The sequence below is a fragment of the Mastacembelus armatus genome, chromosome 18 (assembly GCF_900324485.2).
Source record: "Mastacembelus armatus chromosome 18, fMasArm1.2, whole genome shotgun sequence".
NCBI classification, from domain to species: domain Eukaryota; kingdom Metazoa; phylum Chordata; class Actinopteri; order Synbranchiformes; family Mastacembelidae; genus Mastacembelus; species Mastacembelus armatus.
In genome coordinates, this window is record NC_046650.1 from 4,878,244 (window position 1) to 4,890,420 (window position 12,177).

The following is a 12,177-nucleotide window of genomic DNA, read 5'->3' on the forward strand; positions in this document are numbered from 1 at the left end:
GCTTTGCTACAAACGTTTCACTTTCATGTCAGTCGTGCTCTGACCACACTGTGCTGTCTCTTCCTGTAAGTTTCTGATGTGTATCTCACTCAGCCCACACTCCACCTACTCCACCTACAGACCATTTGACTCCCCCCATGAGTCAGTTTGCCATCAGTGTCATCACTGTCCTGTCATGGCTCCTCCTCATCAAACGTCAAATACATCCTTGCTGCTCTAAGATGAAGATTAGAGGCAGACAAAACAACAGCAGTGACTTTGACCAAGAAAATAAAAGAAATATGAGCCAAAAAATTCAAAGTCTTAATTTTATTAGTACATTATTACAAAAAAACATAAAGCCATAACATAGAAAAGCAAATCAGCAAGATTAATATGACCAACACTTATATTCTGAGTTGCAGCTCCAGTTGCTTCATGAGTCTATCTGCAGGCTGTATAAGAAACATGAGTTTCCACTTCTGGTGTCCTGCTTCTTCTTGTCTCTGGAAGGAACCTCAGTGCTGCAGAGTCCATGTATTTAGAGACCAGAACCTGTAAGCCCCGGTACTGAGAGTCACATACTGTATCTCACTCACTATTTCTCAGAAATCACTCAAAATCTGTACTGGCACATGTTTCCAGCAAAAATGGCAGAAAACAAAATGAATTTATTGCTCAGCAAGTTGAGAAATGAGTGTTTCAGCACATTGTGATTATGATTCATATTTTTTTAGCCTGGGTTAAAAAGAAAAAGGCAGATTCTTCACCTTGTTTCTTTGAGGATGCAGCTCTTTATTCAAAGCTCAGGGGCAAAAGGTTAATGTGTAAGTTAAATATCAATGAGCAAATACTTTGCTGTTGATTTGTTTGTCACAGCATGATACGATGTTCAACAGGATGTGCCACAAATTATACACAACTGTACCTTTCTGCTGTTTCCTGATTTTAACAGCCAGACCAGTGACAACCATCATGAAGCCCACAGTCAGACAGCCCAGGGTCACAGTCATAAGGCTCTCACTGTCACACTCATCTAAATCAGACACAGTTAATATTCCCCATGAATACAAAACAAATGATTTTAGATTGTAAAAAGCTTCACAAGTAACAGAATGTTTACATGAATAAAAGTAAAGAAAAATACTTTAAATCTCAGAATTCACTTCATCATTATTTCATTCACCATTATCTTTAAGAAGTAGGATCAAAAGGCCTGTCAATATTAAGTCAAGACTCAGCTCAGTTGTTTTTACTTTACTGAAGGTCAGAAATGACTCCATCCTCAGCTTGAACACTTAACTCTGGCTTTAGATTTTGTTAATCCTGAAATGACTCACACTGTGTTAATGTGCACAATCAAATCTTCAGAGAGGGAAGGAGTAAACTTACTTTTCTTAAAATCCACCTCATCATCAGACGTTGGAGCTCACGTCATATTATCCATTTTGAAATCTATGACAGAATGAAGTTCTGCCTTCAGAAAGGTAAAAAAAGGAGACACAGCTGGACTTGGTTCTGCTGACCAGTCTGAGCCAGTCTGTCTGGGTTGGAGTTGTTGAAATGTTAGGACACAGCAGGGTGATTTCTTCACCAGGCTGGACCTGCACAGTCTGAGACTCAGACCCTGAGACAGAGACCCAGCCTGAAACAAACAGCACAGATAACATTTATTCCTCAAATAATCAATCTGTAATTCTCATTATCATGGAAGTTAAATAAACCAGTTCCAGTACATTTACTCCTCAACTAAACAACAACACTTTAATGAATTCAATAATAATCATATGCAAGTTGAACTTTAAAGTGGGTCATTGGTTGAAACAGGTTGGAAATGTATTTCGTGCTGAGAACAATTGAATACCTGTACTTACTGTAGCTGCAGAGAAGAAAAGCTTTTATAAGGATGAAGCTCCTCATTGTGTGTGTACTTGTGTTACTGTAGGGGCAGTCTATATTGTGCAAGGGGCTTTTATTGGGAAGAGGCGGGGTACTGAATAGTTCACGCTGGGCGGCTCCAATCATTCACCACTTTAATATTTGTATCAATGCAATGTGAGACAAAATACGTCTCAGAATTTCAGGCAACAATTCATTAGATGCATTTTCTTATTGACGGTGTCTTGAGGTGCAGTCAGTCAGTGAGACATTCAAAAACTGAGTTCAAATGATCTGACATTTGTCCATTAATAGAAATGGACAAAATGTTGTTCTTCAGTAAAGAAATCAGTAGGTCACTGAGAAGCCAAAATAAAAAGAAGCCAAAATATGAGTCCACCATAAATAATCAGACATGTTGTATTTGTGCACCATTTCCCCAGGTCGCTGATATGATCTACAACTGCAGTATCATTAGCAAACTTGATGATGGAAACCCTGAGGGGCAACCATGGGCACCTTGACAGAGTCACAGATTTATTGTCACAAACTCTTGTGGTTTGTGCCAGGAAATAGACAGTTGTACAGAATAAGTACCCACAGCTTCTATCAGCAGACCAGCAGGAACAAGTGCTGAGGTGAACACTGTCATTCTTCTTTTTCTTGTGTGATCTGTTGATGCTCCAAGATCATAGTCTGCCTGTCTAAATCACTCAGTCACTGTACTATAAAGTAATGACATAATAAACCAAAAGGGAGGTCAAATCACATCTGTCTGCTGTTCACCACATATTTCAGCCAGCCCCCTCTAGGAGGCACTACACGTCTCTGACACTTTGTGACTGTCAGAAAACTCTGCTTTGTTGGTTCAAAGGCCAGAAATGATTTAAAAGGAAACCGTCAGTCAAAATTCAATCAGACTTGTCCTTGAATGTCTGATCAACACATAAGCACAAGTTTAGGTTTTACTAACCACAGTGATAAATAACATCTGTGATATGTGACCCATGAAAGAAAATGAACCTCAGGACCCAGAAACACTAAACAGATCTTTTTATGTTAATAGTTTCACTTTTATTCTAAAGTAGACAGATGTTGCTAATCTGGGTACACTTATATGTGATATTCTGTAAAAAACTGTGATTCATACCAGTTTATAAAAGGAGATTTTCATCTCTGGACACAATCTCCACAATATGTTTTTATACAGCTCAGTAATCAATTATCAGTTTAGTGAAGAATCTTCCACTGGTATTCAGGGCATCTTTAGTTTAGGGGATTGTTTTGACTTAATTTTGCTATTTAATGTAGTTATTTGTTGTATTTCCATTGAATAGAATTGAAATTCAGCTTTAGATACATTATAATTATTATTTATTTATTATTAGTTGTTTCAGATCAGTTGTAATATTTTATTCTTGTATCCAGAGTTAAAGAACGATATTTATTTCAAATCAGTTTTTGGATATATAAATTATAAGTGGACATAAATTACACATATTGTAAGAATAGTACCATGAAATGCAAATTTACAATTATCTGATTGTGTTTTTATTGTAGTGTATCTGATTTGATGGTTTGACTTAATCAAATGAAGAAAGCAATTAAAATGTTTTATTTGCCATATTTAGCAACATGAATGATGTATTTTTTAAAAATTGTATTAAAATAATTACAGACTTGCAGTGTGAAATATTCTGTACAAAGGCAATAACAAATTTAGAAAAAAACTTTCTAAATCCATGTAAATCTAAAATATAATCATTGGAAACCGATTCAGACACAGAGGGGAATTCCAGAAAGCAGGTTTAGCAAAAACTCTGAATTGTTTGACCCTGACTTGAGGGAAACTCAGTTTTCTGTTCGAGAAACAATGATCATCTCTTGAGTTCCTGTGTCTTCTTCCTACCCTCAAGACAGGACGTTTAATTTCCTTATTCATACAATTCATATCAAAGTGCTGATCAGTGCATTTATTTTCAGAGGTTTGTGTCAGGTGAACCAGATAAAAATTCCGGTTGGACAGTAGCCGATAATTTATCTTGATTGGCGCGGTTTGGATAGGACTATTGGTACAACTAGGTCCAGAAGGGAAGGTATACAGTTCCTGACTGTCTATTCAGTGAACATTAGTAGAAAGTTGTTGCCCTGGGTGAATTTGTGCTGCTGCTGTTCATCTTTGCAGCTGCACAGTGTCTCCATGTTGCTGACAATACTGAAGTTTCAGACGCTAGAGAACAGAAGAAACTTTTCTACTTACACAGACAGAAGTGTTGCCACAGCAGACAGTGCTTGGAGAAATCAGTGAGGGGACAGTGTTTGTAAAGTATGAAGGGTTGTTTATTATTGTTCAGTCAGTGGAGAAATTGGACACATCATCAGTGTTGGCTTCTCCTCCATCAAACATCAGTCATTTAGGTTTGCTCAGACATTTAGATGTATACTGAGGTGAAGGCTGGAAGTCAGAGTTAAAATTGTAGCAGAGAATTGCACATTTTGAAGACAGAATCTCTGTTACAAATCGTTTGTGAAAAGCAGTTTGACATACGATGAAGCATCACTTCCACTCTGAGCTGCAGTTCCAGATGTTTCTGTCATCTGGTGGCAGCATACACAGCATTTGAATTCAGCTCTGTCTCTGCTACAGGCCTTCTGCTCCTATTAGCTCCTGGATGGAAACTCAGTGCTGCATAGTTCAGGTCATCACTGAGTTGTGGATTATTTTTCTCTTCATGAGCTAAATGACAGGAACAGTAAATCTGCTCAGTTAATTCTTCGACAATATTGTTGTTTATGCTTTTTGGCAATTTGTAACATCAGTGAAAAATATAAATACCTGTATAGGGTTTCCTGATTTTGACAACCATAATGATGATGACGATAAAGAGGAAAATAACTAGACCACCCAGGATCGCAGTCCTCAGGTCTATTAATCCACTGAGCACTTCTACAAGAAGAAAGATTATAAAATTAAACTTGTGGTATCATACTTCATGTGCTGTGGGTTCAGCTCAGTCCTTTTGACAGTGACTGAAAAGGACACACGTCTGTTTCAGAATTTACAACAGTCTTACCTTGAACCTTTAAATATGTTGCACTGACAGTCACTTTGTGTTCTCCATTTACTCCCATATAAAATCCACAAAAATACAGTCCAGAATCAGATAAATCCACTGGTCTGATTGTGAGAAAGAGGGTAGATGTGTTAGATGTCATATTAAATTTCAGATTTTGAGGCCCATCACACGGCACAGCACTGGTCTCAGAGCTGCGCATGGTGGCGATGCAACTGGTGTTGGATCCATTGCCCAGTCTGAACCATGTTATGTGACTGGGAAATCTGGTAAAGTTGGTACACAGCAGTGTGACTTCTTCACCAGGTTGGACCTCCACAGTGTGAAACTCAGAAACTGAAACAGAGATCACGCCTGAAACAAACCACAGGTAATTTATCCATAAAGGTGCAATTCAACAAAAACTAAATCATGCATGTCAGTGATGTTTGCAAATGAATTTGTCAGATTCCTGTACTGAAGGAAAGTTAGCAATTCGTCAGGCGTACTTACTGAGAGCACAGAGTAAAGCTGCTGCCAAGGTAAAGTTCATCATTGTGCGTACAGTAGAACTGCACCACTGCAATGAGAGTAACTGAACTGTGCTCCAGTGAGAGTGGTTTCTACGTAAAGAGGCGGGTGTTCTTTGTTTTCTCACTGTTACAATAGAAAAGCTGTACGTGACGATGTTTACAACACAAACCCAGTAAACTGCATATGAAGACTGCTGTAGAAATGATTGCTTAAATCATTTAAATAGTGATAAATAGAAGTAGTAGGATAGTAGGTTGAAATACATTAGAGATGGATGAGACCTTCACCTTGTTTGGGTTTGACAAAGATCTCAGTGAAGTTTGTGCAGCCCTTAAATGCTTTGATATGAGGCTGCACAAGTGTCACCTTGCTAGAGGCAGAGTTTTACGTTTATGTGACTATTGAGTCTGTTCAGTGTGACTGTGATATGGGGAGCAGTGGGACAGTTGGAGAGTGATTCACCTGTAATGGGATGCTCACTGACTTTGAGGTGTTCAGTACATAAAAGAACAAACCTGTGAACTGAGCTGAATGTCCATTGTCACTGAGTGAATCAGTAGGTTCGGTGGAGCTCCTCACTCAGGACTGGATGTCAGCCCCATGTGATTCACAGTTTATGTTCCTATTCAAAGAGCATATTAACAGATTAGAAACACAAAGATTCTCCTCCTCTGAGCTATTAACTCAACTGAACCTTACAACTTGGACTAGCAACAGTCTGACTGTGTCACTGAAATGAAGACAGACTCAGTGCTGAACATCAGGCTGTGCGGACAGTGATGCGTTCACTTACTGACACTTTATGTATTAAAGTGCATGTGAACAGTGATGCATTCATCATCGTTACAGAAACATTTTTCAGGTTCATTGGGAATATCAAAGTGTTTGTGCGACTGTGATGCAGAGAGATGAAGACTGAGCTTCCTGTGGTTGACACCTTGTTGATATTATAGAAAGTGATGCTGCACTGATACACATAGCACTGTTTATCACAACAATGCCCACTTACATTTACATTACAGTTAAATATGCAGCTGCTATATTGATGTACTGCCTGTTTTTCTAGTGTTTTTTTCCTAGAGATGAACAATTTTTCAGCATGTAGTAACTTTTTCCTTTCACACTTTATGGCTGCAAACCTTGGAGCTAACAGCTGTGCTCAAACCACACTGTGCTGTCTCTTCCTGTACAGTATCTTCACTTACTGCTTCTTTGCAGGAATTGGAGCTGCAGACCCTGTTGTTCCTGGCTCCTCCTCCATCAAACACCAAACACACTCTCTAGAGAAAAGCTGCTTCTTGTGTCTATGTGCTTGGTGCATTGATAACATGAGCCTTTGTGATGCAGGCCTCCTGCTTCTTATTGTTGCTGTGACCTTCCAGGTCAGTGCCCAGATTCTGTAAAGAAGAGAACACACAGTTACACATCAACAATAGTTGAGTCTTCTAGTAAACCATAATCAGAATTTGAAATGATCTTGTAAATTATAGTTATATCAAGTATTTATATTATATTATATCAACTTTTTTTTTTTTTGTGTGTTCACACTGGTATGTCTAACATGTCTCAGGTCTGTGTGTGTATGATAGTAGGGTTAGTTTTTTATTTTCTCACTGAAAGTCAGAGCAAATGAAAAATTGAGCAGAGCTGGTCCGTCGCCTCATTAATGGTGACAGCCCCCTTAACCCTGGCCCAGTAGACCGAGGCTGTGGGAAATAAACAATCAGAAATGTTTTCCTTCTGTAAAGCTTGGCTCATATGGTTGAGGTACAACAAAATCAGTAATGCAATGAATTGCATATACTGTAAAAATGTGGCCAGGCATGGCTGACATCACTTTTGCTATCAGCACATTGATGTTCTTCACTGAGACGCGAAAACAACACATGTCACAGAATCACATCTTACATCTTGATAAGTGTGTGGACACCACAGCTCCCCTTCTTGCAGCATTTCAGCACCATGGAGCTTTCATGATTATGCTGCTGTTCAAATGAGGACAAGCATTTATCTGCACCATTATTCCTGTTTACAGATTTACATAGCTATGGAAAATGAGAAAAAAGTAACTCATTAAATGTATCATTTTGATGATAAAAAAACTGGGTGTACCTAAATTTAGTGCTGGTCCACCTGAATAAAAAGGTTAGGTGCACCAGTGCAAACAATGTAAAAAGTTAGTAAGGAGGCCTGCTTATCCAAAAATGCCACAGTGAAATAAATTTAAACTAGAGCAAGAAAATCTTTTTTACAATCTGTTATAGACTTTATTGTTATAGGATGACTTACTGTTGTGTTCTGCACTGTGTTAAACACATCACATATTTATACTGTACTCAAAAAGTTAGACATACTTATGAAGGAAAGCTCTTATCAATATGATGCACATGGTAGGTCTGCAGCTCTGAACTGCACTAAAGCAGGAGGGCTCTTAAAGCAAAAAGGCGTGGTGTTACTTTTGCTTATTTGGTTGCTCAAACTAAAATCATGAGGTCTTTCAAACACGTGTCAAAGCCACAAGCAGTATGAGAAAAGTTAAGAGCAAATATCTATGTTCCCACAAATGATTAAATATATTAAAAAAAAAGTCTAATCTGGAATGATCTCAGCCTTTATCAAATGTTTTTCTTTATCAGGATACAAGCATTTTACTTCTGTATGCAACATATGTAAACCATTCTAAATAAAAGATGATTTATTAATTGGACCCCTGTTGACCCATCACTGCATACTGCACCTAAACCTACCTCGTCAGCAACAGGCTTGGATGATTGACATGTAAATGATGATACACAATGAGGTACTGTGACAGGAGAAAATGGTTCTGTTCTTGACCCAGTTCACAGCTTTATTTGTGTTCACCTCAGAGGGTGTAATTGTGGTTAGTCAGTATAGGTGAAAAACCTTTTCATTCAAGACTTTTTTTTAGAGTTATCAGTTGTGGCAAACTCCAGTCTGTCACCATTAGAGGGCAGCTATAACCATACTTACTGTCTTCTTTTTGATCAAATCACACAATCCTTTGCTCTCAGAGATAAAAACAAACATCACAAAATAAGTAGAATGTGTTCTGTAGAGTTTCAAGGAGTTGTGCTGCTGTGGAGCAACAATAAGATGTGATGGTTTCTGTTTTCTTTGTATCTTATGTGGTGTGCCCAGTGGGCATGGAACTGTAGATGTGTAAACAGACTTTGGATGAAGTGTGTGGTAAGCTTGTTCCCTCAACTACTCTTTTGGTCAACAGTGAGCTTTGATTGGACACTGGCATTTCTTGATTTACAGCCACAACTTAAACTTGTATTTCTATAAATGTATTTGCTAGAGCTGTATATCATATAATGATGACTGACCTTTCACCGCTCACTGCCCACAGGTAGCAGTGGGTTGGAACAGCTTGTTTTTCTTCTGCCTTGGAGTAGCATTGTCAGCATTACCATGTTGTCATGCAGTTTCAGAGGTGATGTGTGTGTTGTGTTCTCAGAAGATAAAACTTGTCACAAAGACAGGTGACACATACTCACAGATTTACTGCCAATTTAATTAATTTTTAATATACGTATATATACATATATATGTCTAACTTGAAAAGCCAGAAGATCTTAAAGACGTGCTCTAATTTCCACCTCAGAGGTCTCAGATCACACTGTGCCGTCTCTTCTGATCAAACAAATGTGGACTCATTCCAGCACTGACCTCCATCTGTCTTTCAAGATAAAAGACTCTGGGCAGTTGTAACAAGATGAGACAGTCTTCCTCAGAACTTGACTGCAAAATGATTTTTGACAAGAATAAGTGTAATCCATCCCCACCCACTGGTCTTATATGAACAGCAGCTTAGTGAGGCACCAGTTCCACCCTTAGCTGCAGTTCCATTTGCCTCCTGAGTCTATCTGGTTGCAGCGTATACAACATTTGGCTCCATCTCTCTTCTTCTTGCTCTTGGACCAAAAGTCACTGTTCCGTAGTTTAATTCCTCAGAATCCCGATTCTGTAAATACAGTGGGTATTTTAGGCAGTCATCTCATATAGTTTGAGAGAAAAACTAAGCAATGACTTCACATGTTTAATCATGTTATAAAAGTAACTTGAAGCTGGAATCACCTTGCTCCGTTGTGGGTTATTTTCTTCATGATTGGCTTAGTGACAGAAATAAGACACCAGGTCAGATAATGTACATTCAGTGTAAGATCTTTGGGTACAACTTTCTGACAAGTATCTGAGAACTGACATTTCCATGGGTTTTAAATGCAATTTCTCAAATGCTAACATGATAAACTAAGAAAACCAACACTGTAACCAGGTAATCATCAGCAGGTTACCTGAATTACTTCTTGACCATAAACCACTTTGAAAAGGCACTTCATTAGAAAGTGATACCACACTGAAACAAAAGATGTTTAAACAAGAGGAAGACAGAAGAATTTGAAGTACCTTTCTGAAGTTTCCAGATTTTAACAACCAGACCAAAAATGACCATGAAAAGGAAAACAGTCACACCACCAAGGATCACACCCATCAGCTTGGTTGTTTCATCAGACTTTTCTACAACAGAAATCATTTAGTTGGATTAAATGTTTCCTCTGATGCTTAGGACATGGCTCTGCACAATGTGAGGAAACTCACTTTGATACTTACCATCCATGTCATCATCAAATTCATTGTCCCCTTTCAATGAAATAGAGAAATTTAGTTTGCATCTTATTTTGACAGATTTGTATCTTCATCACATTTTTATTTTCAAGTAGGAACATTTTACATATAGGTATCAATAAAGTTATGAATATATGTTTGCATCATTAGAGGAAATGACCAAGAAAAAAGAAGTAAAAAGAACAAAAGAATATACAGTAATCTTACCTTTAACGTTTAAACGTGTTACACTAAAAGTAGGACGAGCATTTGTATAAAATCCACAGAAATACAGCCCAGAGTCCGATAAATCCACTTGTTTGATTTTGAGAAAGACTGTAGAGATGTTGGAGCTCATTTCAAATGTTCCACTTTGAAATCCATCACAGTATGAAACAACTGCATTAGCCGGGTGCTTAACAGAGATGCAGCCCATCTTGGTCCCATTGACCAGTCTGAACCAGAATGTCAAACCATCATATTTGGACATGTTGGGACACAGCAGGTTGACTTCTTCACCAGGTTGGACCTTCACAGACTCAGCAGCTGAGACTGAGATCCAGCCTGAATCAAACAGCAGAGACAAGACATTGAACAGTTTGTAACTACGATCAATGTAAACAATAGCTCTTATTAAAAATCAGTAAGAGTGCACTAAGTAAATAAGTTTTTATATTTACTGATTAAACATAAAATAGTAATATGAGTGATAAAGTTGAGAATTCTTACTGAGGCTGCAGAGAATTGAAGCTGTTAAGAAGATAAAGTTCATCATTGTGCGTATGACTGAAGGGCTGTCCATTAAAGAAGTGTGCCCCTGGAAGGATGCACATTTATCATCAAGAGGCGGGTGTTTTTTGTTTTTCATTTTTGGGCTGCTCACTCCTGCTCAAACTGACCTCATACACACTTTCAAGAAAACACGTGAAGAGCTTTGAGGAGTAGGAGACAGTTGCAGATCTCAGTCTCAACAAGGTATAGCAGTGCAGTTACAAGTCAATGTTATAATAAAAACCATAAAGATGCTCTATGTTTTAGCTGCTCATGAAATAAATTGACAAACTCCTTCTAAACAGGCCACAGAGAAGCTACATAAACACAACTGAATCTTCAATTATGTGATTTAAGCAAATGTTTATGTGACTGCAGTAATCAAACCTTTGCTCAAAAAGCCTAGTCTTGATCCAGGAGTCTTGGCTAATTATAGACCAATATCCAACCTGCCATTTATTTCTAAAATCCTAGAAAAAGCTGTTGCTAAGCAGCTATCAGACCACTTACACAGGAATGAACTATTTGAAGATTTTCAATCAGGATTTAGAGCACATCATAGTACAGAAACAGCACTGTTGAAAGTTACTAACGATCTTCTCTTAGCCTCAGATAATGGACTTGTTTCGATACTTGTCCTCCTAGACCTTAGTGCAGCATTCGACACCATTGACCACAACATCTTATTACAGAAACTGGAGCATGTGATTGGTATCAGAGGAACAGCGTTAAAGTGGTTCCAATCCTATTTATCGGACAGATTACAGTTTGTTCATGTCCATGATGAACCTTCCACACGAACAAAAGTTAGTTATGGAGTTCCACAAGGTTCTGTGCTAGGACCGATTCTGTTCACCCTGTACATGCTTCCTTTAGGATATATCATTAGGAAGCACTCTATTAATTACCACTGCTATGCGGATGACACTCAGTTATATCTATCTATTAAACCTGTTAACACAAACCAGTTAACCAGACTTCAAGCCTGTCTAACTGACATAAAGGCCTGGATGACCAGTAACTTTTTACTTTTAAACTCGGAGAAAACAGAAGTCATTATATTTGGGCCAAAACATCTCAGAAATAACTTTTCTAAAATTATAGCTACTCTAGATGGCATAGCCCTGGCCTCCAGCACTACTGTGAAAAACCTTGGAGTTATTTTTGACCAGGACATGTCCTTTAACTCACACATAAAACAAATTTCTAGAACTGCATTCTTTCACCTGCGCAACATTTCCAAAATTAGGAACATCTTGTCTCAAAATGATGCAGAAAAACTAGTCCATGCATTTGTTTCCTCAAGACTAGATTACTGTAACTCATTACTATC

General features: G+C 38.1%; 1 protein-coding gene and 1 long non-coding RNA gene across 4 annotated transcripts; both read right to left on the reverse strand.

Annotated features, from left to right (window-relative positions):
- Nucleotides 1-346: 346 nt before the first annotated feature.
- Nucleotides 347-2,248, reverse strand: LOC113122569 (uncharacterized). Its single transcript, XR_003294871.1, has 5 exons — nt 1,854-2,248; nt 1,372-1,624; nt 908-1,015; nt 750-784; nt 347-534 (listed from the first exon to the last, which is right to left on the reverse strand). It is a non-coding gene; the product is annotated as an uncharacterized LOC113122569 (long non-coding RNA).
- A 1,931-nt stretch (nt 2,249-4,179) lies between these two features.
- LOC113122424 (uncharacterized) lies at nt 4,180-7,753 on the reverse strand. 3 transcript variants are annotated; one of them, XM_026293786.1, is made up of 8 exons: nt 7,557-7,753; nt 7,353-7,429; nt 6,650-6,841; nt 5,960-6,066; nt 5,424-5,567; nt 4,932-5,285; nt 4,694-4,804; nt 4,180-4,594 (listed from the first exon to the last, which is right to left on the reverse strand). In XM_026293786.1, the coding sequence occupies exons 5-8, from the start codon at nt 5,464-5,466 to the stop codon at nt 4,452-4,454; spliced, it is 651 nt and encodes a 216-aa protein (XP_026149571.1). In that variant the 5' UTR covers nt 5,467-5,567; nt 5,960-6,066; nt 6,650-6,841; nt 7,353-7,429; nt 7,557-7,753; the 3' UTR covers nt 4,180-4,451. The 3 variants fall into 3 exon arrangements, with proteins under 3 accessions (XP_026149571.1, XP_026149556.1, XP_026149564.1); XM_026293771.1 differs by lacking the exon at nt 7,557-7,753 and having other exon boundaries at nt 7,353-7,536; XM_026293779.1 differs by lacking the exons at nt 6,650-6,841; nt 7,353-7,429; nt 7,557-7,753 and having other exon boundaries at nt 5,960-6,188.
- Between the last annotated feature and the right edge of the window lie 4,424 nt (nt 7,754-12,177).